The sequence below is a fragment of the Pipra filicauda genome, unplaced genomic scaffold (genome assembly GCF_003945595.2).
Source record: "Pipra filicauda isolate LSUMZ 115617 unplaced genomic scaffold, ASM394559v2 scaffold47_size6085603_pilon, whole genome shotgun sequence".
In the NCBI taxonomy this organism is placed as follows: Eukaryota; Metazoa; Chordata; class Aves; order Passeriformes; family Pipridae; genus Pipra; species Pipra filicauda.
The window spans coordinates 5,177,398-5,205,367 of NW_024104620.1; the positions used below are offsets into that span (position 1 = coordinate 5,177,398).

The following is a 27,970-nucleotide window of genomic DNA, read 5'->3' on the forward strand; positions in this document are numbered from 1 at the left end:
TACTCATGTAGAGACTAGACCTGGGAGAGGGAAAGGCATGGGAATGATGTTCACAGCAGAAAGAGGGCTCAGAGCAGAGATCCACCACACAGGGACAGTATTTACTCTCCAAAAGGCTCCAGAGGCAGTGACCAGGGAATGTGCCTCGCTGCCAGACCTGAGCACAGAGCTCACAGGAGAGCACAAACAAACCCAAGGCAGCAAAGACACACTGCAAAAATTCAGTATTGTAAGAAGAAGCAGCACCCACTTAGGTTGGGTCAGATCAATATTACAAAGGTCTTTTTTTGCAACTTTTTTCCCCAAAGAGCTCAGTTTTCTGTGATTCCCTCTTTGCTGAAATGAAATGCTGTGCAGGACCCTGGCAGAACGTTATCACGTGATGGTCAGGGATATCAGCCATTGCTGTCCTCCACCTGGAAACTGCAGGAGCAGCCAGAGATAAACCATGCAGGAGAGCACAAAACAGGCACATCCACAAGCAAAGTCCATTCCTCTTTGGGAAACTCACTTGGAATAAAATACCGTGTTCCACAGTCAGCACTGGAAAGAGCTGAACAATTGTTTAAGACACCATGGATTGAGAGAACCCACACAGCCACAGAGCTTAATCTTCAATTTATTGTGCAACAAGCGTAAATAACTTTGTCCCCAAGTTCCTCTAAACACATTTATAGACACAAAATTGAATGCTGTTTCATAAACATGGCTGTTGTTATTTAAAGATTGATGTCTCCTGTCCTCCCCACCAAAGGATATTATTTCACTGAATTAAAAACAGGCAGGTAAAACAGCAGGGCATCACACTAAGCTCTTCAAGCAGGTGCTGCTGCTTAGCCTCATTTTGTTTGGAGCACCATCCCTAACTGGACATTCTGACTCAGCCTTGGACCCTGCAGCAGCATCACCACATAACTACAACAGTTAAGAACAGACACAAGTGGGGTTTGAGGACGATGTGCCTCCACTATCCTGCGTACAACTGTGAGGTACTCAGTGCTGCTGACGCTCATGTTACCAGGCAGCACCTCACCAGGAAGCTTCCAGGCTTGTCATTTTGCAGCTCACAGGAATAGCAGCCTCAGACCACCACTGGTTTCCCCAAGAACAGAGAAACTGCACATCCCTTTGTCAGCTCAGCTTTCTCAGAGTGTTGTTAAAGTTGTGATGTTTCCACGTAAAGTGCAGGCAGACAGTGCCTCCTCCCACCCACCCCATCTCAAAGGGAACCTGCTCCACTCAACACACAAGTCAAGAAAGAATTCCCAAATGGGAGCAAAACCAACCACGTACCTCAGGACACCTGCAAGGTCCACACGCCCTCCCACCCAGACAGTAAGGAAGCAAGGGCATCTCCTCTAGCAGAGGGAGAAAAGCAGGGTGTGCTAACACTTGCTAGAGGAAACTCAAGCTCTTAAACACAGGCCTGCAGTTTGTTCCCTAAAGCACTACAGGATTCCAGGCAGACAGAAAGGACAGGTTCCTATATGTGCCTTTAGAAAGTGCCATTTAACTGAAATGCTCGTGTTCCAGGTGGTTCCTTCACCCAGAATGGCTTCTCCAGGCCAGCAACAGGAATATTGCTGCCCAGAGGTCTTCAAACTCGAGGTTTGCCAGAAAGCACATCTTCATTTTGGTTTCTACCCGGCTTTTATCCACCAGCCTGTTGGTGAGCAGGGTGGCAGCTGACTGGCAGAGGAGCCAGGCGATCATCTGGTCGGGTTTCAGGGTCCTGGATGCTACAACACTGTCACCCCAGAGGCTCAGGTGAAGCACGTTTGCAGCAACTCTCGCAGACAACCTCTGCAAGAGGAGGGAGAGGGAAGGTTAGCTGATCCCTCTGCACTCAGTCACATCACCAGCACAGAGCATCTGTACTGACAAAACTCTCTGTCAATTAAAAACTCTCAGTGATTATTAATGTCAGGCTGCTCAGTGAAACCCCCAATCTGAGGTCCAGTCGTGACACAAACATCTGCTGAAATCCCTGAAATGATTCAGCACCACTGTCCCCCAGCAAAGACTTTTTGTTTAGATTTGACCCTTATGGAGGCTGCAGTGAGATCTGGATCAACTCCTGCACTCGCAGTCCTCCAAGGCAAAACAATCCACAAATGACACTCCCAAAGGGCATATCTTGAAGACAACGGCGTCTTACCTTGTTGGGATCCCTCTGAAGCAGCATCTTTATCACTTGCTTCACCTCGAGGGGCACGTGATCAGGCAGGAGCGGCAGCTGTTCCTCCTGGTAACTTCTGCTTTCCAGAGTCGAGTCCCCGTGGCCATAGAAAGGATTGGCCAGGCCCAGGATTTCGTAGGCGATCGCTCCAACAGCCCAAGCATCAGCTTTGCTGTAGTTGATCACTGTGCCTGGGCCAGGTGACGCTGTGATCACCTGCCACAGAGAGGGGGATGCTCAAACAAACAGCTCGAGTGTGGCCTCTGTGCTCAAATTTTATTTTCAATGGTCAAATCAGCATTTTTCCTGTAATAAACTGAAAGACTGAAACCAAAGGCGGGTTTCATGGAGATCTCCAGTGTAAATATTCCCCATTGGCACGAAATAAGCCTCTGGCACTGCTCAGCCCACTGGGATGCTGGGAGGAGTTTGGACATTGCACCTAAGTTGCCACTGACTGGCATTCTCCGAGTCCCAAGGGCTGTTTCCTGCTGGAATTATGGAGACAGGAGACATGGAGATGAACAACCGACACCACGGCAAGGTGTGCCAGGTCCAGCACAGTTAAGGGTGTCTTGGCTTTTATTAGGGTTATCATCAGAGAAATAAAAAGGAACTGCAAATAATTTCGCAACCGCCTTGAACTTCAGCCAAAAACCACTGTTGCAACACAAGGACTGCTGGATATAATTCTTTATAGTTACACAGGAAGGGGCCTGAATAAAGACCAAAGAGTAAATTTTGGGGGGAAAGACACCAACTGATTACGTTTCACCTGTTAGAGCTCAAGGTGTCTGCTGGACAATGCTCAGCCCAGGTTTCACCAAGCCTAACTTCAGTTAGGACATGGACACCTTCTATGCAGCCAAAACTTTTAGTCCCAACAGCAGGACAAGCAGAAAACCAGCACCATAAACCACCACTTCAGAGAGACTTACCTCTGGTGCCATAAGGCAGCCGTTGCCACCCCGATCCACGTAGGAGCTGGTGAAAGGCAGCCTCAGGCCAACTTTTTCATCTGCCAGACAGCAGCCGAAGTCGGTGATGACCAGCCAGGGGCAGCCAGCTGTGAACAACACAGGGCTGGCAGAGTTAGGGTTCTGTTTGGGAGGAGATGGGTGCACTGAACACCACATCAACACCCAGCCTGGTGTCCTCTGCAAACTGACTGAGGGTGCACTCCCATCCCCTCATCCAGATAGTTGATTGATTAGAGCAACCTGGTCTAGTGGGAGGTATCCCTGCCAATGGCAGAGGGGTTGGAATGAGATGAGCTTTAAGGTCCCATCCAACCCAGGCCATTCTATGATTCTAAATCCTGAGCCCTGGGGAAGAGGGAATCTTCCTCTCTCAGGGAAGGCAGGGTGCATTCCCATACTCTCTGTCTCTCCCTGATACTCTTCAAGCTAATTCTTCTATTCCTAATTACACAGACCTGCCTGCTATTGCTTCCCGCCCATTTAAATCTCAATCACACTGAAAACGAGCTCAGGTAATTAAAATCTCCGTTAGAGGCTGACAGAACAAGCCCATGAAAAAGATGCTTTTGGCCGTAACAGTCGATTCCTCTTGCTCCCAACCCATGTTTCATCATCCCAGGGTGATGCAGAATTAACTTGGCTATGGAGTAAGATTTTAAGAGGCTCTCTGTGCAGTTTGGCTTGGGAGAGATGACAGAGCCAATAGTCTGAAGCAAAGGCACCTGCAGCATCCCAAATGTGGTGTTATCAGATGCTCCAGTGAACGCTGGCTGTGCTCATGCAATGCATCACCTCAGCAATACTCTGTGTCCATGTTAATGATCCAAAACCTCATGCACAGACAGGATTCATGACTTCCCCACTGCTGCAGTGACACCAAACACCAAGCTAAAAATTAAACCTGAGATTCTTCAAAGGGTTTGATGTTTTTTCCCCCCCCCACGCAGCTGGGTGAGACTTCCCTGAATACCCACATGACTGTATCCCTTCTACAAGTTAATTGGCATTTATCCTCAGGGATCTACGTACCAGAATCGAATTCAACCAGGATGTTGTCAGACTTGAGGTCTCTGTGTGCTATCCCATGTCGAACAAGATGGTCCACGCCTTCCAAGAGCTGTAAAATCATCATTGTGGAGAGGCGAACATCTGGAGTGTTCTCCTGCAGATACTGGCGCAGTGTGCAAGGGTAACTAGGCAGAACAGGGAAAAACTGGGAATTAGCATCCTGGAAGCTTATCACTGGCAGTTCAGCCTCAGTGTTGCCTCATCTCATTACTGATTCTACTCCATCTCTAGCAGCATGCTCAGACTAAGGGTGAACTTCAGGCTTAGGAGGGCAGGCGAATGGGGACAAACTCCACATTTCTTACTTTAATTTGGGGTAATTATTAAAAAGAACGATTTGTGTTCATTGTGGAATCGGAGTTAGAAGCTCAAGGACTTGGAACAGTCCTGGGAGGCATTTCCAAGAGCATACTCTGCTCTTTGGCAGCAGCCTAGGCCTGAGCTTTGCAGGAGCCTGCACAGCACAGAGTACCCAAGTCACGTTAATCAGACTCTCTCCACCTACTTCTTCATCACCAAGAAGAGCGTCCGGCTGTGACCGATCCCTCTGGGATTCAGGCTCAATGGAAGCACGTCGGGATAGTCAGCAAAGGCTCCAGGCAGCAAAGGGACAGAGGATGTGAACGCTCGGATCACCTGGATTATATTCGGATGGGGTTGCAACTTCTTCCTCCCAGGGATGGGTTTTCTGTGCGGAAGGAGAGACACCACAGACTGCATCAGTCTCCTGGTCGGTTCTGATGGATCACAGACATGTTGCTGTTATTTCTGGAATTACTTTCCATTAATATGGCACATCCTCCCCACCAAGGGGCTCCACAGCAGCGAGCAAACACATTTATTCTGCACTGGAAACCTCATCAGAGAGAGATTAAAGCTGCACAGCGTGGATTACAGGACAGCACGTTAAGCAAATAGTCAGACATTCACATCCTGAATTCAGTGAGGAAGAACATGGCAGCAGCTTCTCTGCCCTCATGACCCATTTCCCAAGTAGCACCTCTGGCCAGCATTTCCAAGGTGGATGCAGAGCACCTGCAGCTCGAGTGGATCCACCACAGCAGCTTCCAGTACCTTTTCTAGATTTCAGAATCTACCACAGCAAACTGAGCCAGCCAAGGCTTCACAGGGGCTCTCCTGTAACTGGATTTCCCTATATTCCATGGCCACACAGGAAATACAGGTGCTTAACCTATGCTGCAAATGAAGCTTTGATAGAAACCCTCACACATAACACTCAGCCTTTCATTTTACTCAAGCCCTACAAAACCTTCCACACTGCTAACAAGGTCAGAGCCAGTCAGAGGCTGCTCTTCCATTCAAAAAGAGCTACAACAGCTCTAGAAGAAAAAATCCAAACAAAATTACTTTGTTAGACGCAAAATAAGGTAAACCTCACACCAGAAGTATCGATTTAGACCCTCTATTTTATGGCACAGGCAGGAAGCTCTCACTACAACAAAAAGCAGGTTACCTGTCTGCATCTGCAACACAGATCTCTCATCCTCTGAATGTCAAATACCCCTTTGGTTGCCCTGTTGCATTCCCAGCCAGCCACACAGGGCACAGCATTCATTATTCATTTGTATTGGCAGCCGGGATGGATTTGAAATTTAAATCAGGCAATCTGGGCTGTAGACTCCATTGTTTCAAATGGAACAAAAAGACATATTTTTGAACAAGAAGATAGCTGACTCAAGGTAATTTAAAAGTTTCCATGAGATTTTCCACCTTGCTGCTTGTTCACTTCCCACTCAGGTGAAAGAGTGGGAACTGAGCAATTTCCATTTTCCTTCTCACTGGTTTCCCTGCACTAACCCAGTTTCAATCTCCCTGCCCAGCACCCATTTTACACCAAACCAGTTCTCAAATCTCACAGTCAAATCGTATTACAGTGAAATCATTTGATGTTTAACACACTCAAACTGTTACCTACTGTATGTACGTATTTCTGCAATTAAAAAGCACCACGGTGCACATTTAAATGATCTTTAATCAGTGGTTCCTCCAGCCTTTGACTCAGCAGATACCAACACATTTCACACACAGACAAACTAAGGCATTGGGCAGGAAGTGCCTGGCCACAGCCACCCACCAGACCCCTGGCAGGACCCCAAATGCTCCCAAAGTATTGGCATGCCCTTCCAACACGCTTTGGACCACAAAGGTTAGCTGTGGGTATTCCCTGCACACCAAACTTAATAATTGCCGGGTTTATCTCCTTTCAGGAACTATTCTAGAAAGCTCTGGCCACCTTCTTAACAGTGCATATTGCTGCAAAATTAATCCATGGATAGAACCAGCCCATCGCCATTTGAGAACCACCCCCATTTCCATAATGTCCATACCTGCGGCCAGAGACAGCTCCGTATTCCCCGGATAAAGCAACTCCAGTGGCTGGAACGAGCTCTCGGCCCATGGCATCGAGGATGGCTTCACTTGAGGAACCAGCCTGCAACAACAACCACACCCCACCTTGGTTTAAGCTCCAAAATCATCCACTGCAGGCTAAAAGCAGACAATCCTTACGCTGGCACTGTGTCTGGAGCTGGATCGCTGAGACAAAATTCCAGGGACTCCCCTCCCTTGAAAATCAGGGAAGGCAATTAACTACTTAAAGATTTCACCAAGGGATGTGGCAAGGCCTTTACCTGCAGAAAGAAACCTGTTTGTCACTTCAAATGCACCCTTGACTGCCAGTGCTCCGAGCTACACCTCACACTCCCAAACCCAAGTGGAAAAGCCCACAGCTAAATGCCAGGGTACTTCTGGAGCCCAGTGGATTCCAGATGTTGGCATTTTGGAAGACTCTCTTGGAATATCCACTTGTCACATCAAGTGTCACTAAACCTCTTCAACAGGGAAAGCCCTGTGGGGTTTTTTTAATGTGGAATAGCCACATGGAGGGGTTGGATCACCAGTCACATGAGGTGAGAAACTCTGGAGCAGATCTTAGCCAGTCACCCGATGGCAAGGGGACCCAGCAGGAAGGTTACTGCCTACCCTGTGACTCTTCAGGAAGAAACCCCATCTCTGTGCTGACACTGACAGAACACCAATTCCTCAATCACAGGTTTTCCCATTCTTAGACCTTTCCATCAGAGCCAGCTTCGGAAAACCTTTTCTTCCCAAAACATCCCCTCCATACCCAACAACTCCAGCAGCAGGAGCTCTCAGTGCAGGTTCCAGAGGATGATGAACGCTAATTACCTCGCTATGGGACTCTTTCCTAACACTCTACATCTCCAGTGTCACCTACCAACAGCTTTGTTGTGACACACTCATCCTGCACTCCATAATTAGCGCTTTCAACACTCCAGTATTAAACATTCCAGCCAGAATTCCCCAGCGACAGACACAGGAACTCATATCCGACTCCTTACCGAAATATTCCACATCATTTTGATAGCTAAGGGAAAAGCCCCTTTCGGTTGGTGTTTCACCACAGGCTCCTCTTCAGCTGCCTGGGAAGCTGAGCCATGATCCTGCTGCACGGCTGGGAGATGGCTGCTCTCCACACATTCCCGAGGACTGGGAGAGAAAGGAATGGCTGCTTCGTACACGGCAGCACTGCAGCCCTTCCCGATGGGCTGCCCGATGAGATATTCCTCCAGCTTGAAGCCCTGCCAGCGGAAGGAGCTCAGGGGATCTTTCTGAGGCTTGTTCTTCCCAACAAACACTGTCTGAAAGGAATAAGAACGGAAAAACAGGCTCAGTTATTCCAGACTTCCCAGCGAGGGAGAATTAGGTATTTAGGTGGTATTACACATCCTGTTAGGTTGGTCAACCTGAAAGCCACAATCAGGCTCTAACCACTGGGCTCAAATCACTGTATCCAGGAGGAAAAGAATTTGCAGACCATGTATTTTTGTCTGGAACAATCTACTCCTAAAACAGTCTTTTTCAAAGGTGCCCTTTCTAAGGGACAAAAAGGAATGGGGAGGGAGATTCATTTGCCAATCTAGAATATAAATATATTTTGCCCAGAGAAGCTGTGGCTGCCCCATCCCTGGAAGTGTTCAAAGCCAGGTGGGATGGGGCTTGGAGCAATCTGGAATAGTGGAAGGTGTCCCTGCCCACAGCAGGGGATAGAATGAGAAGAGCTTTAAGGTCCCTTCATCCAAAACCATTCCACGATTCTGTGATTGTGTAAAGAGAAGTCTAACTGAATACTTCTAAAAAGAGATGCTCTATTACATTTTTCTTACTCTCCATAAATAAATCAGGCAAACAGCATTTACAAGAAAACATAAATAAGAGCAACAACAGGAAAAACAATGCCCTGAGCTTTTCTGGCAGCCAAGTACAAGGATTGGTTAGGTCAAGTAAGAGCGAATCCGTGACAGGAGGGAGCTGGGGGAGGAAATCAAGAGATGTGAGAAAACAACACACAGGAGGCTGTTCTGGAGTTCAAGCACAGGTCTGGTGGTGCCCCAATTGTCACCTGTACTGATACAAACCAGGGCACTTCCCTACAGCCCCAGCGTGGTGGTGGCCATCTCAGGGATGGGACAAACGGACACAGATTCAGGGACAGCAAATGGAACTACCTGGTAAGAGCAGGGGAGAGAAAGCATCCTGAGAAACTTCAGGGAAAGGCAGAACCTCCACAGGAATGTGTCTGCCAGCCAGTGAAGCAAGTGACAGGTGGCTCTGGGCACCAAAGGTCTATTTTTATCCAGGAAATATGTTCAGCACCGTCCGTCACCAGAGCCCTGCCAGCACAGCCTGGCCCAGCACTGTGGGGTCCCCGTCTGTCTCGGGGAGAGGTGATAAAGCTGGGGGTCAACACCAGTGCCTGGGACACGAGACCCCCACCAGCAGGGCCCTGACCCACTCCCTTTGTGGGGGCAGAGGGAGTGAGGGGCTCCCCACCGTGATGACCCACCAGTACCTGCTTTGGGGTGTCGAGGGGCTGCTGAGCAAGAGGCTTCTCCAGGACCCTAATCTGGGGAAGGAAGAGGTGCCTGTGGGGCTTCTCCCAGCAGTTCCCACCTTTGCGGATGTACCAGAGGGCTGCTCACAGCTGCACCCTCCAACCTCCTTGAAGGAAGATGGAGAGCTGTGTTTGTGGGGTGCTCCCCACTGCAGCGACCCTCCCCTCCCCTTTATGGAGGGTGTCTGCGGGGCTCCCCAAAGCGGGATCCCCCCCTCGCCTTTATGAGGGGTGTCTAAGGTGCTCCCCAAAGCAAGGACCCCCATCCCCTTCATGGGGGGTGCCTGGGGGGACTCCTCAAAGTAGGAACCCTCTGTGCCCTTCACGATGCGTTTCTGAGGGTCTCCCTAAAACAAGGTCCCTCCATCCCCTTCACGAGGGGTGTCTGAGGGGCTCCCCCAGCAGTGCCCCCTTCACGGAGGGCTCCCCAGCGGGATCCCCGTGCCTGCGGGCGCCGCCGCCGCCCCCTCCCCACCTGGATATGCCGGCACGCCGCCTCGGCCCGTCGCTGCTCCTCCAGGCGCGGCTCCACCAGCCCCAGCGCCATAGCCAGCGCCAGGCAGGCCCCGCCGGGCCCCCGCCGCGCCACGGCCGCCAGCCCGCCCGCAGGGCCGCGCAGGAGGAGGCGGCCGGCGGCCGGCAGCCAGGACAGCCACGGCCGCCATGGCGAGGCCGGCGGGGCGGCGCGGAGGCCGGTGCAGGGGTCGGCGCGGGGGTCGGTGCGGAGGTCGGCGCGGGGGTGGACACGGGGGGCGCAGGGCGGGCGGCACCGCGGCAGCAGCCGCAGGGCCCGGGCCAGGAGCAGCCGGACAGCCATGGCGGCCTGAGGGACAGAGGGGCGGGGCCGGCGGGCGGGGACAGGGGAGAGTGGGACCAATGGGGAGGGAGACCACGCCCACGGGCAGTGCTAGGCCACGCCCACAGAGGGCACGGGACGGGGATGGGAAGAAAAGGGAATAGGGAATGGAACCGGGAATGGGGCAGGGAATGGGGTATGGAATGGAATAGGGAATGGGGCAGGGAATGGAACGGGGAATGGAGCGGGGAATGGGGTATGGAATGGAACGGGGAATGGGGCAGGGAATGGGGTATGGAATGGAACCTGGAATGGGGCAGGGAATGGGGTAGGGAATGGAACCGGGAATGGGGCAGGGAATGGAACGGGGAATGGAGCAGAGAATGGGGTATGGAATAGAACAGGGAATGGGGTATGGAATGAAAGCGGGAATGGGGCAGGGAATGGGGTATGGAATGGAACTGGGAATGGGGCAGGGAATGGGGTATGGAATGGAATGGGGAATGGGGTATGGAATGAAAGCGGGAATGGGGCAGGGAATGGGGTATGGAATGGAACAGGGAATGAGGCATAGAATGGGGCATGGAGTGGGGTATGGAACGGGGTATGGAGTGGGGCATGGAGTGGGACAGGGAATGGGCCATGGAATGGGGTATGGAATGGGACAAGGACTGGGGCAGGGAAGGAGGCATAGAATAGGGCATGGAATAGGGCAAGGACTGGGACATGGAATGGGACAGGGAATGGGGCAGGGAATGTGGGATGGAGTGGGTCATGGAATAGGGCATGGGATGGGGCAGGGAATGGGACATGGAATGGGACAGGGAATGGGGCAGGGAATGTGGGATGGAGTGGGTCATGGAATAGGGCATGGGATGGGGCAGGGAATGGGACAGGGAATAGGGCAGGGAATGGAGTATGGAGTGGGGCATGGATTAGGGCATGGAGTGAGGCATGGAATAGGGTACAGAATGGGAGGGCATGAAGCAGGACATTGAGTGGGGCATGGAATGGGGCATGAAGTGGAGTATGGGGCAGGGCAGGGAGCAGGACACGGAGCAGGACATGGAGCAGGGCAGGGAGCAGGACACGGAGCAGGACATGGAGCAGGGCAGGGAGCAGGACAAGGAGCAAAGTGCAGGCAAGGTACAGCCCTGTGCAATGCAGGGCACAGAGCAGGGCACAGCTGGGTGTGCCTTGTGCTTGGCAGGGCATGGAGCAGGGCACAGCACTGACCTGGGCACAGCACAGAATCACAGGATCATGGAATGGGTTGGGTTGGGAGGGACCTTAAAGCCCATCTCATCCCACCCCCAGCCACGGGCAGGGACACCTTCCACTATCCCAGGTTGCTCCAAGCCCTGTCCAACCTGGCCTTGGACACTTCCAGGGATGAGGCAGCCACAGCTTCTCTGGGCAACCTGTGCCAGGGCCAAACCACCCTCATTGTAAAAAGCTTCTTCCTCACATCTAAATCAACCCTCTTTTAGTTTAAAACCACTATCCCTTTAAAAGACCTGCTAAAAAGTCCACCCTCATCTTTATTATATCTTTATTGTAAGTCCCCTTTAAGGCACATGAAGGGGCTCTAAGGTTGAACCTCATGATGTTCCCATGTCACATCCACTGCCCCTTGGCCCTGCCTGGCAGCAGGACAGCCCAAGGACCCCATTCCCTGTGTTCCATCACTTGCTACTGCAGGAGATAAACCAGAACAGCTTTTATTTGGCTTGGGCATGGGCTGAAATGCCCAACCCAGCATTGGGTGGGAAATATCACACATTCATTTGTCATTGTGCATAGTTAAATCAATAGTACAATCAGCAAATGGCACTACTCTGGAGGCACAAAACTCTGCAGAAGCAATCAAAAATTCTTCATTCTCTTCTCCCCCATAAATGGAACAAAAGCAAGGAAAACAAGCTGGAGAGAAACGAGCAAAGGACACGCTCAGTGCAATAACCATCCCATCCCAGCAATCCACCTAATCTGGACTGGCTCATTAATTGCTGCTGGGGCTGATGGAGCTTTTCCTTTTGGCTTTCACCTCTCTTCAGAGCTGAAGAATCCAGAATTTTCCCAAGCAATGATTTTGCATTATTTAGGAGTTGTTTCTGTATCAACAAGCCCGAACTTGAGCCATGCATCAAACTCAACTCTTTCCTTGGCTACAGGGATATCTGGACATTTTTTTACTAATAACAGGGAATTTCTGTGATTCGATTTTGTTGTTTCCTCGGGGGGAGGTGGAGCCAGTGCCTGTGAATCAACACTGAATCAGAAGATGAGAGGAACAGCACTACAAATGCATTTCCAATTGTGTCTTCCCCAAAAAGCCAGTTACACACCGAGGAAACTGGGGAAAACCATCCTCCTGTGCTGCCCCAGGGGCAAAGGATGGTGGTGGCCATGCTGGTCACACCTTCTTCAGGTCCTCAGGGCCAAAGGAGAGTGGCAGCAGCTCCTCCAGCCTCTTGACAATGTAGGTGCCATCTGCTTTGGTCAGGTAGACATCCCAGTCCGTGCCAAACTGGAGGAGAAGAGTGGGGAGAAGAGCCTGATGAGGGAGAAGGAGAAGGGAGAAGAACCTGCACTTCTTCCCCAAATTACCCCTGTAATCCTTTATTTCTAGGTTCAGGGGGAGCATCCCCCTCTATTGCATGGATTTTGGGTTGGCTTATCAGCATCACCCCCTTAGAGGATATTTTGGGCTCAGATCCTGTGTTTTTACCCCCCAGGGTGAGCCCCGATGCCTCTAAACTTCCTGAATCGCACCCTCAAGCCAAGCCCCACAAACCACTAAATATTAACCACCCAAAAACGGGCTGTGGGTGCTGGGGTGCCTGTGGGGAGGAGGGAAGTGAGAGAGGGATGGGATCTGCGAGAATCTCAGCTTTTCCAGGAAAACCTCTGTTTTCAGGCTTGCCAGAGGTGGAGCAACGACTCCAGGGCCAAACTCTGCACCTGGAGGAACAAAACCCCCTGGGAAGGGGGAGCTAATGGATTCCCACCAAGCACCCACTCACATGGAATAGGGAGGAATATCCCTTTTCCAGTGGATAATGCAATTTGAGGAGCCTGGAGCCAGCCCTGGGGCTGGGGACAGGGGATTGCACCCTCCTTGGCACCTCTAGGTGTTTTAGGGGGAGATGCCTGGGGCCAAGGGATGATGTCTAGGGTCAAGTGATCTTCTCTGGGGTCAGGGGGTGGTGTCTGGGGTCAGGGGGTGAGACACAAAGCCCCCACAAGAGCCGTCACCTCTCTCATCACTTGTCTGCAGGCGCCGCAGGGTGTGATGAAGTCCCCCATGTCACTGCCAAAGGAGAAGGGCACAAAGCTCAGTCCTGAGGTCAGAGGAGGGGGGAACACCTGCAGAAGACCTTCATGCACCAATAAATATGGAGCTACAGCAGATTTCCCCCCTAATTCCTCCAAAAAAACCAAGCAAAAACTTTCTTTCCCCCCCCAAACGCTGGGGCTGCTGCAGCAGAATCTGCCCATGGGGTGCACTGGAGGTTTTCCTGCTATCCCCCCATCCCGTCCTTCCCTGTTCCAGCTCTCGGAGCACCTTTACCTGGCGATGGCCATGGCCTTGAAGCTGGTGTGCCCCTCCGAGATGGCTTTTTGGATGGCAGCTCGCTCAGCACACATCCCCAGGCTGTAGCAGGCGTTCTCCACGTTGCACCCTGTGGGGAAACCCCCCAGCACCAGCCACCCCAAACCCCACCGGGGAATTTTTTTTTAATTGTTGCTGTTTTTAGGGGAATTTGCAAAGAAAAGCCAGTTTCCCTGCTTCCCTTATTTATTTCCTGTACTTCCCCATCCGCCGCGATCTTTGGCTCGCTCCGGGCTGGCGGCTGCCAGGAGGCAGCGGGGGAAGGACACACAACACCAACACCCCGGGATGACCCCGCTACACCCCCGTGCACTTCCAAAAGGTCGCTGGGGGCTCCCAAAAATCCCAGGGTGGGCTCTTAGGGCCACGACTTACCGGAGAAGATCTCCCCACCCGCCGTGAGCAGCGCAGCTCCCACCGGGAAGCGGCTGTAGGGGCAGTAGGCACAATTTTTGGCCTCCCGGCTGCGGCGCAGCAGGAGCTGGAGACGGTCCCCCTGGGGCTGGCCCGGGGGCACAGCGGGGGCTGAGCGCTGCCCGCTGCCCTCCATGCCTGCACCCGCCTGCCCTGCCCGCTGACGCCGCAGTTAAATATTTCCTTGCCTGGAAACCAGGCTGGCCAGGACTGCGGGATAACGCCCCGGCGCACAGCCGAACCCCAGGAAGCATCCCTAGGGACAGCCCTGGCCCCCAAAGCATCACGCTCAGGGAGTCCCACATCCCCTCCCTGCCTGCTGTCTCACTTTTTCCAACTCATCCCCGGGTTTGTTTTCTACTTCCTCCTTTCCCTGTCCCAGCAGAGCATTTTTCCGCTGCTGTCTCGCAGATTTTTTCCTTCCCTGTTCAAAACTGGTTCTGTGACTCCAGGGGAAAATGTCATTAAGTCTTTCCGGGGGGGGTGGGGGGCAGGAACAACAGCTCCTGATCAGTGAGATCAAAAGACATAAATTAATTTGATTGAAAGCATTAAAAATAATATCTATATGTATCACATTTTCCCAGGACTTTTAGCTACAGGCAGCAGGGAAATCTGGCTGAAGACACAGGTGGTGAAAGCCCCTTTTGGGATGCCCTTATGCTGGAGCCCAAATTCAGGTCTGCTGGTGATTCCATGGGAATCGCCCCTGGCAGGGTAAAAGGGTTCCTGGGTGATCAGCAAATTGCTTTTTAATTAAAGATTTCTCTGTTTTCCCCTGGCCCGAGGAGCTTCCTGCCCCACTTTCTATCTGCAAGGACGGGTGTCACAGCCCCCAGGGATGTATCACTGGGATTTTTGTCCGGTTTGCTGAATTTTGGGAGGATTTTGACCTTACCTGCAGGTTATGCCAGCAAATCTTGGTCCTGGGTCACTCCTGAGAAGCGGCATCCAAATTGGCAGTGGTTTCTGCTGGCATAGAAACTCTGGGAGCTGAGAAGGGAGCACGGGGCAGTGAGACTGCCACAGGCAACCCAAGAAACCAAAGCTGGGATCTGTATTGTCCAGAGAATAACCAGGAAACCCACTTTCCTCGCACTGTGTGGGTGCTTGTTCACTCTGGAATGTAATGATGAGAGCCGGGTACTTGCAAGGGCAGTCAGTCAAGGCAACAGGCAGTGAGAGGAGGGACTGACAGCCCTCAATCCTTTTTCTCAGCTTTCAAAGTGCAAATCCAGGTTGTTTCCCCCTATAAAATGAGCCACAGATTCTCTTGTGCCCCCACTCCAATCTCCATTACCCCAAAAACAGGGAGAAAAAGGGAAAACCAGTCCCAGAGCAGCTGAGGGGAGACACTGTGGGAGCAGATCAGAGCAGGGGGACCCCTCACTAAATAATGTGGGATGTACAAATAAAAGAGCTTTTGGGAAGGGTTTAAACCTGCCCTGTCAATATGAACACTGAGCAATTAAAGAGTCCTTACCTCTGTCAGTGAGGGTGACAGCAGAAGTAATGAAGGATAGAGGCTGGCATGGATGGAAACCTTGCTAATGTGCACTAATTCCCTAATTGCCACCTCCCCAAAACCATCCTTGCACCGGGATCAAACCCCACACCGCGTGTTTGCAGCAGAAAAGCTGAAAAACAGACAAATTCATACATTTTTTATTATTTTGGCTGTGAAAACCTCCGAGGCTGTCGAGGCCATGGCAGTGAGAGGAGCAGGGCTGGTGCTGTCTGCCTGCAAAGCAGCTATTTTAAGGTTGTGTTTGCTTCACTCAAACCGTAGAAAATCTGGGAAGCTGCTGGGAAATGGCTTCCTGCTCCCTGCAACACCCTGCTCTGGTTTACCTCCCCAAATGGGCTAAAAGTGGGGTACACAGTGTAATTTCTCCTCCTTTCTCCCCATTATTTTTCCATCTCAAAGCAGCTGGAGCATCCCCAAGCCTGGGGGGGTCTCCCTGCTGCATCTATAAGAAGCCCCAGATAGCAAAAAAACCGTGGAAATCAGGGTTTGAGCCAAAGCAGCTGAATCCTGAGCAGCTTCAGATTCTGATGCAGGACTGAAATCTCACAGCGCTCCCCAAAAATCTCCCTCAGGCTGCACTGTGGGGAAATAACACTTCATATTCCCTGGAGGGAAGTTGTCCTGGGGCCTTGGCCAGAGATAAAAGCAACAGGTTAAAAGCCAGCTCAGTCCAAAAGGAAGAGGAGCAGCAAGGAGGTCTGGCTGGCTTGGGAAAACCAGGCAAAAAGCCGAAGGGAGGTGGTTTGGAGGAAAAAAAATGCCAGCAAACCTGCAGGATCCTCAAATCCCGGCGACAGATATGGGGGGAAAAAAATCCATTTTATCATGCCAGGGTCAGAAACCATCATCTGACCCTCCCTAAAATCGTCCTCCCCGGGATTAGAAATCAGGGAATTTGGGCATTTAGGAGCATGGCTGCTGCGTGAAGAGAGGGTGTTATTTTCCCCCCACCTCTGTATCCCTGCCGGAGCAGGGAGCGAGCGCGCATCCAAGGAGCCGGTGGGGGACGTTCATCGGCGGCTCCCCGCGTGCTCGGGGAGGTGGAGCAGCCCACGGAGAGCCGCTCCCGCAGCAGCATCAGGCGCAGGCGGCAGCCGGAGCGCGGCGGCTCCTCGGCCGAGCATCCCCGCATCCTCCCTGGACCGCACGGCATCGGGGACACGGCAGCCGCATCCCGGGGTAGGGGCTGCACCCTCTGGGCGGGGTGTGTGTGTGTGGGGACACCCCCGCGTTCAGATTTTGCGGGTTGGGGTGGCGGGGGGGGGTGGGCTGTTTCTGATCCGGGATTAGCGGAGCCGTGAGAGGCCGGAGCGGAGATGCTGCCGTGGCGCCGGAGCAAGTTCGTGCTGGTGGAAAATGAACGTAAGTGCAAAGGCAAGAGCCTGGGGCCGGGGCTGAGCTACGCGGCGCTGCTGGCCGGGTTCCTGCGCTCCTGCCCGGACCTTCTGCCCGAGTGTCCCTTGGAGCGGCTGGGCAGCGTCTTCCGCGGGAAGCGCCAGAAAGTGGAGCTCAACAAGGAGGACCCGACGTACACGGTGCGGTACCTGGGCAACGCCGTGACCCTGCACGCCAAGGGCGAGGGCTGCACCGAGGAGGCGGTGGGCAAGATCTGGGCAAAGAGCGAGGCGGGCGCCGGTGGGGCCAAGATGAAGCTGACGCTGGGGCCGCAAGGCATCCGGATGACCCCGAGCGAGAAGGGGGCGCGGCGGCCGGGCCACGCGTACCTGCTGCACCGCATCACCTACTGCGCCGCCGACCGCCGGCACCCCAAGGTGTTCGCCTGGGTGTACCGGCACCAGGTGAAGAACAAGGCCGTGGTGCTGCGCTGCCACGCCGTGCTGGTCTCCAAGGCCGACAAGGCGCGCGCCATGGCCCTGCTGCTCTACCAGACCTCGGCCTCGGCCTTCAACGAGTTCAAGCGGCTCAAGAGGCAGAGCGATTTCCGCCACGTCCAGCAGCAGCTCCTGGGCGACGCCATCGTGCCCTTGGTGCCCCTGCGGCGGCTGCTCAACACCAAGTGTCCCTACCGCCCGCCCGCCGAGAGGGCCCGCTGCGCCCCGCGCCTCAGCTCCATCCTGGAGGAGGACGAGGACGAGGCCTTCGGCCCCGGGGCGCCTCTGGGGGACCCCGGCAGAGCTGCCGTGCTGCGGCTGGCCAGCGACATGAGGGGGTGCAGCCTGCGCGGCCCCCGGCACCCGCTGTGCTGAGACCCCCGGTTCAGGGGTCGGGGGCCATCCCCGCGCCCCCAGGCCGGTGTTGGGACGCTCCTCGGGGGGTGAATCCGGACAAGACGGCGGCTCCCTTACAAGGAAGACACGCTGTGGGGCGGGTGTGGGTTTGCACCCCTTCAGCCCTGCACATGAACCTGCTCTCGTGCCTCCTCCTCTGCAGTGGCCATAATAATAATAATTATAATAATAATAATAATAAAATTAATGTGTGTTTTCTGCGGTGTGACGGCGCCTGTGTCTTGCCCGGACGCTGGAGAACGGCAGAGGAAGAGTTAAGCTCGGCACCGAGGCGATTTTGGAGGGGTTTATATTGAATTTACCCCCCGAAAAGGAAGCCGAGGAGGGGCTTTCTGCACCCTCCCTGCGGAACCGAGGGCTGGGGAGAGCTGCTCTGCGTAGCCATGGCAACTCGATTTTTTAAATATAGAGCTGGGGGGGCGGCTGTGTCGCCTGCGTCAGGCAGCTGGGAGGGGGGTTTGGCCCCTTGGACCCCCACTGGAAACCATGGCCTTGCCTGCGGCCCCCCCCATGCCCACCCCAAAATCAGCGCCAAGGCTCCGAAGACCAACGATTTACCGAAAATTGCTGTTTTTTTCTTTTTCTTCCCCTTTTACTGCTTCCTCAGAATAAGCAATGGAAAGGAGATAGGTGGGGCAGGGAAGGGTCTTGTGTGCCCCCCCCCCCGCCAACAAGGCTGGCAGGGACCTGCCACCCTTACGTGGCCCTGCATAGGATGGGGGAGAAGGACCTTGCAAAATAGGGCTGGGGGTGCATCCTGAGGCTGAGCCCTTGCTCTGGGGGAGTTCACGGGGTGCTGGTGCCCCACAGCCCAGTGATGGGGCATAACCCCCCCTCAAGGTGCTATAGGGCTGGAATTTGGGGGCATACCCCAGGGGGGACACACTTTGGTCTGACCCGCCCCTAAGTTTTGTAGGGTGGTGGGATTTGGGCTACCCCTCATCACCAAAGCACTGTGAGGGTGGTCCCCCCCAGCACCCTGGGAGTGTCAGGATTTGGAGCCAGCTACCAAAATCCTAAGGGATGAATAGCATTTGGGCTAATCCCCCCTTTAGGATTGTGGGGCTGGGGATTGATGTCCCCCCAAGACCCCCGGGGTGGGATGGGGAAGGACGGGGGGCGCTAGGGATGCTCCCCCCAGCACCCTGGGGGTGTCAGGATTTGGGTCCAGCTATCAAGATCCTAAAAGATGGCTGCGATTTGAAATAATCCCTTTTTAGGATCTTGTGCGCTGGACCTTGATGTCTCCCCCAAAAACCCTGGGGGGGGTGGGTCCCACCCCGACCCCCACAAATCCCTAAGGCTGGGGTTTAGCCCCCTGAAGCCGCATGGGGCCAGGATCTGACCCGCCTCCCCCACATATACCCTGTGGGGGGGTATTTTGTGCTCCCCCGTCCCCTCAACAGAGCTCTGGGAGGTCCCTGCGCCCCCCGCCCGGCCTTGGCGGACCGCGCGTCTCTATGGCAGCGCCGCCGCTGCTAGAGCGCCGCTCCTGACGTCATCACCGCGCGCCGGTGGTTGCCGTGGTAACGCGGGGCCCGGAGGCTATGGAGGGCAGCGGGCGGCCCTCGGCCGCACAGGCCGCGCTGTTGGCCGCCAGCACTGCCATCACCGCCCTGCTCTACTCCGTGTACCGGCAGAAGGCCCGCGTGGCCCGCGGGCTCGAGGTGGGTGCGAGGGGTGCGGCGAGGGAGCGCACGGGCCCGGCCCGTAGGCCGCGGCCTGGTCGCACCGGCTGAGCCGCGGCCTCTGTTTGCTCCCCGCAGAGCGCCAGGAGGGTCCAGCTGGACGGAGATCTGCGGTCGGTGCTGCTGGAGGCTCCCGGGCGCTGCGTGCCCTATGCGGTTATAGAAGGTAGGGGCAGGGCCTGAAGCGGAGCCCCAAATAAGGGGCGGGGGCACAATCCTCCCCTTCCCCGCCCCGCAGCTGCTCCTCACTTTGGGGATTTCATCCCTAGCCCCTCGTTCTGTGCCCATGAGTTCATCTTTCCCTCGACAAGTGGCCACTGACTCCTGTCAGGCAAAACACGGGCTCGCAGCCCTTCTACCCCGTCTGACAATTGTGGAATGGTTTGGGTTGGAAGAGACCTTAAAGCTCATCCAGTTCTACCCCCTGCCGTGGGCAAAGACACCTTCCACTAGCCCAGGTTGCTCCAACTTGGCCTTGGACACTTCCAGGGATGGGGCAGCCACAGCTTCTCTGGGCAGCCTGTGCCAGAGCTTCCCCACCCTCACAGGGAAGGGTTCCTTCCCACTATCCCATCTAACCATGCTCTCTGGCAGTGGAAAGCCATTCCCTGTGTCTTGTCACTCCAGGCCCTTCTCCAAAGTCCCTCTTTTTTCGTTTGTTTTAACAAGCCACTCACTTGCCCCTGGGATTTCCCTTCCAGGTGTGGTGAGGTCGGTGAAGGAGACCCTGAGCAGCCAGTTTGTGGAGAACTGCAAGGGGGTGGTTCAGAGGCTGACGCTGCAGGAGCACAAGATGGTGTGGAACAGAACCACTCACCTCTGGTACGTGCCTGGTGCCCACAAATGGTCTCCTCCCAGCCCACCTGAGGTGCCCTCTGGGGGTCTGACACCCTGAAATGGCCTCAGGTGTGGCCAGAGTGACCAGGTGCCTCAGAGCTGGACCCCACAGTGGCCCCCCCAGTGACAGCTGCCAAAACAGGGCATGTTTGGCTAATTTTTAGGGCTTTCAGAGCTCATGGAGGGTCTTAAGAGAAGAGCACATTGAGTAACCCAACGTGGGCAGAGCATTGATCAGCCCCATCTTGTTATGGAGGATGGTATTTCCCAAAAAACCCCACTTTCAGAGCAGGAATCAGTTGGATTTGGGTGACTCTGCACCCAGGGGACCTGAGGAAGGTCCCAGAGCTACCTGGCCCACCAGAGCTGTTGAAACAAGAGCTTGGTGATGCTCTTTGATGAGCCACTTGATAACACCTATCAAGCTGGGGCATGTGACAGGTGGTGCTTCTCCTCACAGGGCGGTTTGTGACAGCTGGGAACGCCACAGGGAGGGGATTAGGTGGGACACAACCCTCCCCCAGTGATGGTGGGAGCCCACACTACTTGTAGGAGCTCCGTGAGGGTGGGAGGACCTCGTGCACACTGGACAGTGCTACGAGGGGGAAGGTGCCCCATCAAATAAACTCTGCTTAAGGCGGAGTCAGTCCGCAGCTGTCAGTCCCCAAAACCCAGTCGTCCCTTGGGGTGAGGGGAAGCAGGTTCACTTTCCCCCCTTCTCCCTAAGGAATGACTACGAGAAGATCATCCACCAGAGAACCAACACCACCCCCTTCGAGCTGGTGCCCGCTGAGGACGGCGCCGGCGTCACCGTGCGGGTGGTGAAGCCTCTGGAGGCAGCCGAGCTCAGCCTGGAGACGGTGTACGAGAAATTCCACCCCTCTGTCCAGTCCTTCACCGACGTCATCGGCCACTACATCAGCGGGGAGCGCCCCAAGGGCATCCAGGAGACGGAGCAGATGCTGAAGGTGGGCACGGCGCTGACCGGGGTGGGAGAGCTGGTGCTGGACAACGCCACCATCAAGCTGCAGCCGCCAAAGCAGGGCATGCCCTACTACCTGAGCGCCGTGGATTTCGACTCCCTGCTGCAGAAACAGGAGTCCAGTGCCCGCTTCTGGAAAATCCTGACCGTGGTTTTCGGTGCCGCCACCTGCGCCGTCCTCTTCTTCCTCCTGCGGAAGCAGTACCGGCACCACCGGGAGAGGCAGCACCTCAAGCAGATGCAGGAGGAATTCCGGCAGGCCCAGGAGCGCCTGATGAACGCTGAGGGCGGGGACACCCTCAAAAATGCCTGCGTGGTCTGCCTGAGCAGCACCAAATCCTGCGTCTTCCTGGAGTGCGGCCACGTCTGCTCCTGCCACGAGTGCTACCAGGCTCTCCCCGAGCCCAAAAAGTGCCCCATCTGCAGGCAGGGCATCAGCAGGGTGGTTCCCTTGTACAACAGTTAATTTGTTTGTGGTTCTTGGGAGGGGGGGAAAGTTTCTTGGCACTTAAAGCTGTCTCTTGCGAAGGGGTTCTTGTCGCCTTGCTGCTTTGGGAGGTGGATTTTGGGGAAGGGGAGGGAGCTTGAGGGAGCGGGTGCTTTGGCAGACCTGGGTCTGAAAAGGTGATTGTGCAGCTGATCACGTGCATCATGTTGTGCTCTGGAGGCAAAGGGTGAGGTGCTCAGGGGGAGATGCAGCTTGAAGCTCTTCTGTTAAAGATTTGGACTCTCAGGGTTTGTGTCATGGTTGCTGAGCCTGTGGTCTCTTGCCTGGCTGATAAAAACGTGGGGAAAACAAAAATAAGATAGTTTAAGGGTTCTCAGAGGCTGCAGAATTCCTGTAATGCTGCCACACAGCTCCGATGCAGCAGGGGGGTCTGTTGGAGAACTCATATGGGGGGTGTGTGAACATGGGGAATTCTGTGATCCCCCCAAAAAAAAGGGTTTGTGACACCAGGACATGAGGATGGGGAGGTGAGAACACCATGGCTGATGGCTGTGCTTGGCTTGAGCTGGGATGGAAAACAGAATGTAAAGCAATAAAATAGGATGAAAAGTGTGTTTGTGTCAGATCATTCCCCGGGGGTGACAGGGTTGTGCTCCCTGGGGTGGACATGCCATGATGGAGGTCAGGTGAGGGGCTGGGAGCCTGTCCCCCCACACTGGACATGACAGTCACTGCTGTCTCCTTGTGACACAGGCAGTACCAAACCCCCAAACTAACACAGAAAAGGAAAATTCCCTTCCCTTACTCCCCCGTTTTGCCATAAATCCTGTCTAGTCCCTGCACCCAAGAGGGTTAACGGACCCAAAGCAATTAACATTTGCTGAGGAGGGCAATTAGAGAAACACTCCTGGGGGTGGGGGAGCCTCCAGGAACAGTCAAAAACCCCAGGACTGAAGCAGCCCCTGGGATTTGTGGGGAGACCCCTTCACTCCTTCCGACGCCTGAGGGCAGGCAGAGCTGTTCACATCCCCCCAGCACGGATGAAAAGAAATAGTTTCCCATTGAGTGGCAGGAAAAGCTGAATTTAACACAGAACCGGGTTGTTTCCTTGTTAAACATTAACCAGCCCAGCCCAGCCGGGCGGTGTCCGAAGGCCGTTCTGGCTCTGTGGCACAACCTGCCAGCTGGAGTTTGAGGAAAAGTGAGTCCTTGGTTGTCCCAGTGCCGGGAAGGGCCACAACCCACTGGCTGTAGATGGCAGTGGCTGCCCGCCACGGTGAGGCAGCCTGTGAAACACAGAACCCCAGAGGGAAAAGCCAGGATCCAGCTCAAAAATCCACTGTCAAACCCAGAATACAGAATCCCTCTTGCTGGAGGAGGCGTCCCCCCCCCTCTCCAGGGGACCAACCACCCCAAAACCCCTCGAAGGGGGCAGCAGGGAGGTCACCCCCTCCTCAGACCAGTGCAGGATTTGTCCTCGAGCCTCAACGTTTTGCCTGTGAAACAGAGCCATCAGGCAAAGCCTAAAAATACACTTTGGGGGGGCTGTGCTTCCCCGTTACCTTTCGCCTCCTGTTTCCAAGCTTTCCCTGTGATATCTCGGGCGTAGCCGCAACCTTATGTAAGGAGCTGACAGCTCGGGGGCGGGCGGGGGTGCACGGCAGAGGGGCTCCAGGAGCTCAGGATTTCAGCAAACAAGGGGTTTGGAGATAGGAGCAGCACCCCAGTCCTGGCACCACCAGGCACTCTGTCCTTCCTGTGCCCTGATCCTGCTTGGCCCCAAAACGAGCCAGGCTCCCAATTCCGGAGAAATCCTGTAACCTCACTCTGAACAAACAGGTTTTTTGCTGCTGTTCCCACTTGTCCCCCCACCTTGGCTTTGCAGAGATGCCTAAACCCCCTCACACAGACCTGGTCTTTCCCTGAATGGGAGCCCCAACCTTCCCATCACTCACTTTGCTGGGCAGTAACCTCGATGACCCACAACGCTGTGGCAACACTGCATGGAAAACCCCTTGGAAAGCCCACAGCGACCCAAAAGGCCCCCAGGAAAGGCTTGTGCAGGGACATATCCTTGGGACCCACAGCCAAGTGCACTCAGACTCTCCCCGTGTTGCAGCCCCCCACAAAGTGCCAGAAGCCCTGAGATAGCTCGTTTCTGCTGGTCTCTGCAGGACATACGTGGGGCCGAGCCCAGAATCCCTGAGGACTCGTGCTGGGCTACCTGGGGATGCTGTGGGGCGGCCCTGGGTTACCTGGGATTTAAACCAGTTACCTCGGTTACCAAGGATGCCAAGGATGCTGTGGGACAGCTCTGAGGTCCCCGGGCATGTTGGGGGGCACCTCTGGGCTCCCCAAAAGTGCTGTGGGGCAGCCCGGGCTCTCCAGGTGGTTTTGTAGGGCAGCTCCGAGCTCCCCAAGGGTGTCTATTAGGCAGCTCAGAGGTCTCCCGGGACGCTGCGGGGCAGGCGGCGGGGCAGCCCCGGGGATCCCCCGGGGGGTGCGGGATCCAGCCCGCCGGGGCGGTGCCGCCGCCGGTGCCGGGGGGGCCGAGCCGGTCCCGCCCCCGCCCCGCCCGGTCCCGCCTCCCGCTCCTCTATCGCCGCCGCCGCCGGAGCCGCCGCCGCAGCCGCGGAGCCGCGAAGCAGCGCCGGCCGGGCCGGGATGTGACGGGGCGGCCGCCCCGCGCCCGCTGCGCCGCTGCCCCGGGCCCGCGGGCCCCGCGCCCCGGGAGGCTGTCGGGGGGCGGCGGCGGCGGCGGGTCCCCCCCCGCCGCCCCCATGTCGGAGGGGCCGCCCTACGGCGAGGGGCAGCTGGCGGGGGACGCGGCCGTGGGGCAGCTGCCCTTCCCCGTTCGCCTCCGCGGCGGCGACGGGCTCCTGGCCGGCGGGCAGGGCAAGCGGCCGCCCAAGCTGGGGCAGATCGGCCGCAGCAAGAGAGGTGGGTGACCGAAAGGGAGCGGGGGGGGGCACCGGGATCTGCCCGGGATGCGGGGCACGGCCCCCAGGGATGGGGTGGGACGCAGCGGGTACCCCCGCGGGGTGTTGAGCGGCGCGTCCCGAGGACATTTCCCTCGGGATGCGGGACACTGAGGGACAGGGCGTGATGCACTGGGCGCCCTGAGGGATGTCGGACGTCGTGTGCCAGGGACCTTTCCCAGGGATGCAGGGCAGCGGGGATCAGCCTCAGAGGTGGGGTATGATGCACTGGGCTCCCTGAGGGATGTCGGGCATCGTGTGCCAGGCATCTTCGCTGGGGATGGGGCATCGGAAATCTCACCGGGGTGCAGGAAACATCCCCTGGGGACAGGACATGGTGCACTGGATATCCTGTGGGATGTCAGGCATTGTGTCCTAGGGACCTTCCCCAGGGATGCAGGGCAGCAGGGACCAGCCCCAGGGATGGGGTATGATGCACTGGGCTCCCAGAGGGATGCTGGGCATCATATCCCCAAGATCTTCCCCGGGGATGGGGCATTAAGCACCTTTCTGGGAGGCAGGGTAGCAAGAGGCATCCACTGGGACAGGGCATGAAGCACCAGGCTCCCTGCAGGGTCAGGCATCACATCCCAAGGACTGTCACCAGGGCATCGGGTAGCGGCAACCTTCCCTGGGGACAGGACATTGTACCCTGGGCACTTCACCAGGGGGTAGGGTAGCAGGGACCTTCCCCAGGGACAGGGTACCATTCCCTAGGGACCATTCCTAGGCCACAGAGGTGAGGGGGACCTTTCCTGGGGACAAGGCACCGTGCTCCAAGCCCTTTGTCAGGGCTTCCTCAGGGACAGGGCACCAGGTCCCGTGCCAGGTACCCTCCCTGCAGACAGGACATGGTGCACTGGGTACCCCGCGGGGTGTCAGGCACCGTGTAGCTTTGCCACCAGCCCCACCAGGGATGTGGGACCCCCCAGAAACCTACCCCGTGGTGACCTTGGGCGAGGGGACCACGGCGGCAGAACCTTCCTCACGCTCCTCTTTCTGCTTTCTAGTGGTGATTGAAGACGATAGAATTGACGATGTGCTGCAAAACCTCTCCGAAAAGGCCCCTCCCGGTGTTTAAAGCCTCCCTGGGGACGCTGGGCTGAAGCCCGGGGCGGGGAGGGGGGGGGGTCGGTTTACAATGGCAAAAAATAACCCCCCCAGCACCGCAGCGACCACCCGAGCGAGCACCGGGAGCGCCGTCCTCGCCCTCCTGCAATCCCACAGCACCACCACGGCACGTCCTGCCCTCCGGAGGCGCCTGGAGGGGAGGGCAGCGAGCGAGGCAGCCCCCAGAAATGAATCAAAAAATAATAAATTAAGAGGGAAAAAATAATATATATATATATAAAATTGGGAAAATAACCACCTGCACCAGACCCCCCCACCCCGAGGGATGAACGGAGGTGTCACACCACGGTCTGAGTTACTCGGGATTGCTTTTCTCGGGCTGATGAACCTCGGGCCGTGCAAAATTTGGGGGGGGTAAGAGGAAAAAAAATGGGGCAGCAAAAAATGGGGGGGGGGAAGGGAGCAGCCCCCGGGGTCTCCCCCCTGGCCAGGGCTGTTCCCAGCGGGCACCTTGTTTACATTATTTAATCTTGCAAAAATGGATCCGTGCACTTGGATGTACCACGCTATCCCCTTCCGTACGATTTCTTCTTTCTTTTTCTTTTTTTCTTTTTTTTTATGTTGATGTCTTTGGATGTTGGGAAATTATATAAAATAGATATATATATATATATTTAATTTTAGTCATGTTTTAAGGTTCTCGATGGGGGGAAAAACCAAAACTTTTATAAAGGGAAGGCCTGGAGGAAGAATTGCTGGTTTATTTTTTAAAGCTTGTACTTCTCGGTTGCTGTGAGCAAAGGGAAAGATTTTATATGTACAGGGGGGTGGGGGGGACGCTCGGCTTTTCTAACTACATGCAGTCTGTAGTGTGGGTGATCTTGGTTTCTTTTTTTTTTTCTTATATTGTGGCAGTTTCCTCTCTTTAATAGACTGTATTAAAAATATATATATATATAAAAAAAATTATTTAATGTAATCACAAGAGTGCCAAACACTTGGAGATGCTGGAGGGCAGCAATTCCCTCCCCGAGACGAGCAGCACTCGGGGCTTTCTGCTCTTTCTAGGGCTCGGTCGATCTCTCGTGGGATTTTCTCTGACTTCTCTTTTCTAATCTTTCTTTTTAACTATTTTGCATGATGTGCATATAAAAAAAAAAAAAAAAAGGGGAGAAAAAAAAAAAAAAGCGCCTCCGGCGCCCAGGCTTGGTTCTTGTTTCTGTTTGCGATTGACTGACAGACCTCAAGGCAGGTTTTTCTTTCCTCCTTTTCTTAAATATTGTGTATGTTGCACTTTTATCCACTACACAGGGCTATTTCTGCGATGTCCAAATAAAAAAAGAAAATGAAACAAAACGGAAAAAAAAAAAGAAAATTTATAAGTGCGGATCTGCCGTGTTTTCCCGCGTGCTGCCGGGGCCCAGTGAGTGTCCCTCCCTGTCCCCCCAGATAACCCCAAAATAACTAAGGAAAACCTTGCCACTCTCCAGCACAGACCCCTGTTCAGGCTGAATAATTAATTTTAACTAATATTTATTTATGGGATTTTTTTTGTTTGACGGGAAAACGCTCCAGGGGCGCAAATTGAACGGAAAAATTCGATGTGAGGTTCTGAAAGTGGTGTTGGGGATGGGGGGAAAAAAGGTGCCTTTCCCCTTCACTGCTGGGAAAACCTGTGGAAAATGGGGATTTTTCGTCCCAAGATTGCCTCACTCCCTCTCAAAATCCAAATCCTGGTGTTAAAAAATGCTGTTACCCCTCCTGCCACACCACCGAGGGCAGCGGCCAAGCTTTGTGCCAGGGGAATAAAATACAATGACGGGTGGGAAATGGGTCTAGGGTGGGGATTTTACTGCAAAGAAAACCATCTATTGCAATAAAAGCAGGATGGGATTTGTACTGGATGACTAGGGGGCAGATGGATTAGTCTGGGGTGGGACAGGGAGCTGGTGCACAGAACTCCCCTCCCCACCACCTTTCCTATTTATTGCTCCATTTTTAACCCACACAGTCTCTCCCACAGCCAGGATGGGACGAGGAGCTTTGCTAACTTGCTCCCTTGAAAAACCCCCAATTATTTTCATTTTTCCCCCAGCAGGTTCAGCTCTGAGGTCAGAGCCACACATGGGTTGGACTCTGTGGACACAGTTTTGGCCCCAGGATTTTCTATTCCGGGGGGCCCAATGCACCTGCAAAGCAC

The 27,970-nt window shown here is 54.8% G+C and overlaps 5 protein-coding genes across 8 annotated transcripts; 3 read left to right on the plus strand and 2 right to left on the minus strand.

Annotated features, from left to right (window-relative positions):
* Positions 1–601: 601 nt before the first annotated feature.
* On the minus strand, positions 602–10,001 carry PINK1 (PTEN induced kinase 1). Its single transcript, XM_027736352.2, has 8 exons — positions 9,639–10,001; positions 7,611–7,910; positions 6,576–6,679; positions 4,733–4,915; positions 4,189–4,352; positions 3,118–3,245; positions 2,159–2,395; positions 602–1,803 (listed from the first exon to the last, which is right to left on the minus strand). The coding sequence occupies exons 1-8, from the start codon at positions 9,978–9,980 to the stop codon at positions 1,543–1,545; spliced, it is 1,719 nt and encodes a 572-aa protein (XP_027592153.1). The 5' UTR covers positions 9,981–10,001; the 3' UTR covers positions 602–1,542.
* Positions 10,002–11,664: 1,663 nt separating this feature from the next.
* CDA (cytidine deaminase) lies at positions 11,665–16,905 on the minus strand. Of its 4 annotated transcripts, none has more exons than XM_039386347.1 (7): positions 16,469–16,905; positions 15,473–15,626; positions 14,888–14,982; positions 13,951–14,003; positions 13,534–13,645; positions 13,218–13,272; positions 11,665–12,489 (listed from the first exon to the last, which is right to left on the minus strand). In XM_039386347.1, the coding sequence occupies exons 3-7, from the start codon at positions 14,938–14,940 to the stop codon at positions 12,376–12,378; spliced, it is 387 nt and encodes a 128-aa protein (XP_039242281.1). In that variant the 5' UTR covers positions 14,941–14,982; positions 15,473–15,626; positions 16,469–16,905; the 3' UTR covers positions 11,665–12,375. The 4 variants fall into 4 exon arrangements, with proteins under 4 accessions (XP_039242281.1, XP_039242280.1, XP_039242279.1 ...); XM_039386346.1 differs by having other exon boundaries at positions 16,287–16,905; XM_039386345.1 differs by having other exon boundaries at positions 14,888–15,238; positions 15,473–16,905.
* Positions 16,471–17,965, plus strand: FAM43B (family with sequence similarity 43 member B). Its single transcript, XM_027736406.2, has one exon. The coding sequence runs from the start codon at positions 16,834–16,836 to the stop codon at positions 17,722–17,724; it is 891 nt and encodes a 296-aa protein (XP_027592207.1). The 5' UTR covers positions 16,471–16,833; the 3' UTR covers positions 17,725–17,965.
* A 1,330-nt stretch (positions 17,966–19,295) lies between these two features.
* MUL1 (mitochondrial E3 ubiquitin protein ligase 1) lies at positions 19,296–22,333 on the plus strand. Its single transcript, XM_027736405.2, has 4 exons — positions 19,296–19,433; positions 19,533–19,620; positions 20,156–20,276; positions 21,019–22,333. Exons 1-4 carry the CDS (start codon positions 19,314–19,316, stop codon positions 21,737–21,739), a joined length of 1,050 nt encoding a protein of 349 aa, XP_027592206.1. The 5' UTR covers positions 19,296–19,313; the 3' UTR covers positions 21,740–22,333.
* A 2,006-nt stretch (positions 22,334–24,339) lies between these two features.
* CAMK2N1 (calcium/calmodulin dependent protein kinase II inhibitor 1) lies at positions 24,340–27,126 on the plus strand. The gene is made up of 2 exons (XM_027736411.2): positions 24,340–24,661; positions 25,710–27,126. The coding sequence occupies exons 1-2, from the start codon at positions 24,502–24,504 to the stop codon at positions 25,778–25,780; spliced, it is 231 nt and encodes a 76-aa protein (XP_027592212.1). The 5' UTR covers positions 24,340–24,501; the 3' UTR covers positions 25,781–27,126.
* The last annotated feature ends 844 nt before the right edge of the window (positions 27,127–27,970 follow it).

What these genes read in the sequence shown, in the direction of transcription:
- PINK1 (XM_027736352.2), bottom strand. Translation starts at nt 9,980, where the DNA reads ATGGCTGTCCGGCTGCTCCTGGCCCGGGCCCTGCGGCTGCTGCCGCGG. An exon ending in GGAGCTGTCTCTGGCCGCAG is followed by an intron (nt 4,916 to 6,575) that starts GTATGGACATTA and finishes CCTTCCGCACAG; the next exon opens with AAAACCCATCCCTGGGAGGA. An exon ending in CTCTTCTTGGTGATGAAGAA is followed by an intron (nt 4,353 to 4,732) that starts GTAGGTGGAGAG and finishes TGTTCTGCCTAG; the next exon opens with TTACCCTTGCACACTGCGCC.
- CDA (XM_027736407.2), bottom strand. Translation starts at nt 14,125, where the DNA reads ATGGAGGGCAGCGGGCAGCGCTCAGCCCCCGCTGTGCCCCCGGGCCAG. An exon ending in GGGTGGGGAGATCTTCTCCG is followed by an intron (nt 13,646 to 13,950) that starts GTAAGTCGTGGC and finishes GTTTCCCCACAG; the next exon opens with GGTGCAACGTGGAGAACGCC. An exon ending in AAGGCCATGGCCATCGCCAG is followed by an intron (nt 13,273 to 13,533) that starts GTAAAGGTGCTC and finishes CTCCTTTGGCAG; the next exon opens with TGACATGGGGGACTTCATCA.
- FAM43B (XM_027736406.2), top strand. Translation starts at nt 16,834, where the DNA reads ATGCTGCCGTGGCGCCGGAGCAAGTTCGTGCTGGTGGAAAATGAACGT.
- MUL1 (XM_027736405.2), top strand. Translation starts at nt 19,314, where the DNA reads ATGGAGGGCAGCGGGCGGCCCTCGGCCGCACAGGCCGCGCTGTTGGCC. An exon ending in GCGTGGCCCGCGGGCTCGAG is followed by an intron (nt 19,434 to 19,532) that starts GTGGGTGCGAGG and finishes TGCTCCCCGCAG; the next exon opens with AGCGCCAGGAGGGTCCAGCT. An exon ending in AACAGAACCACTCACCTCTG is followed by an intron (nt 20,277 to 21,018) that starts GTACGTGCCTGG and finishes CTTCTCCCTAAG; the next exon opens with GAATGACTACGAGAAGATCA.
- CAMK2N1 (XM_027736411.2), top strand. Translation starts at nt 24,502, where the DNA reads ATGTCGGAGGGGCCGCCCTACGGCGAGGGGCAGCTGGCGGGGGACGCG. An exon ending in GATCGGCCGCAGCAAGAGAG is followed by an intron (nt 24,662 to 25,709) that starts GTGGGTGACCGA and finishes TCTGCTTTCTAG; the next exon opens with TGGTGATTGAAGACGATAGA.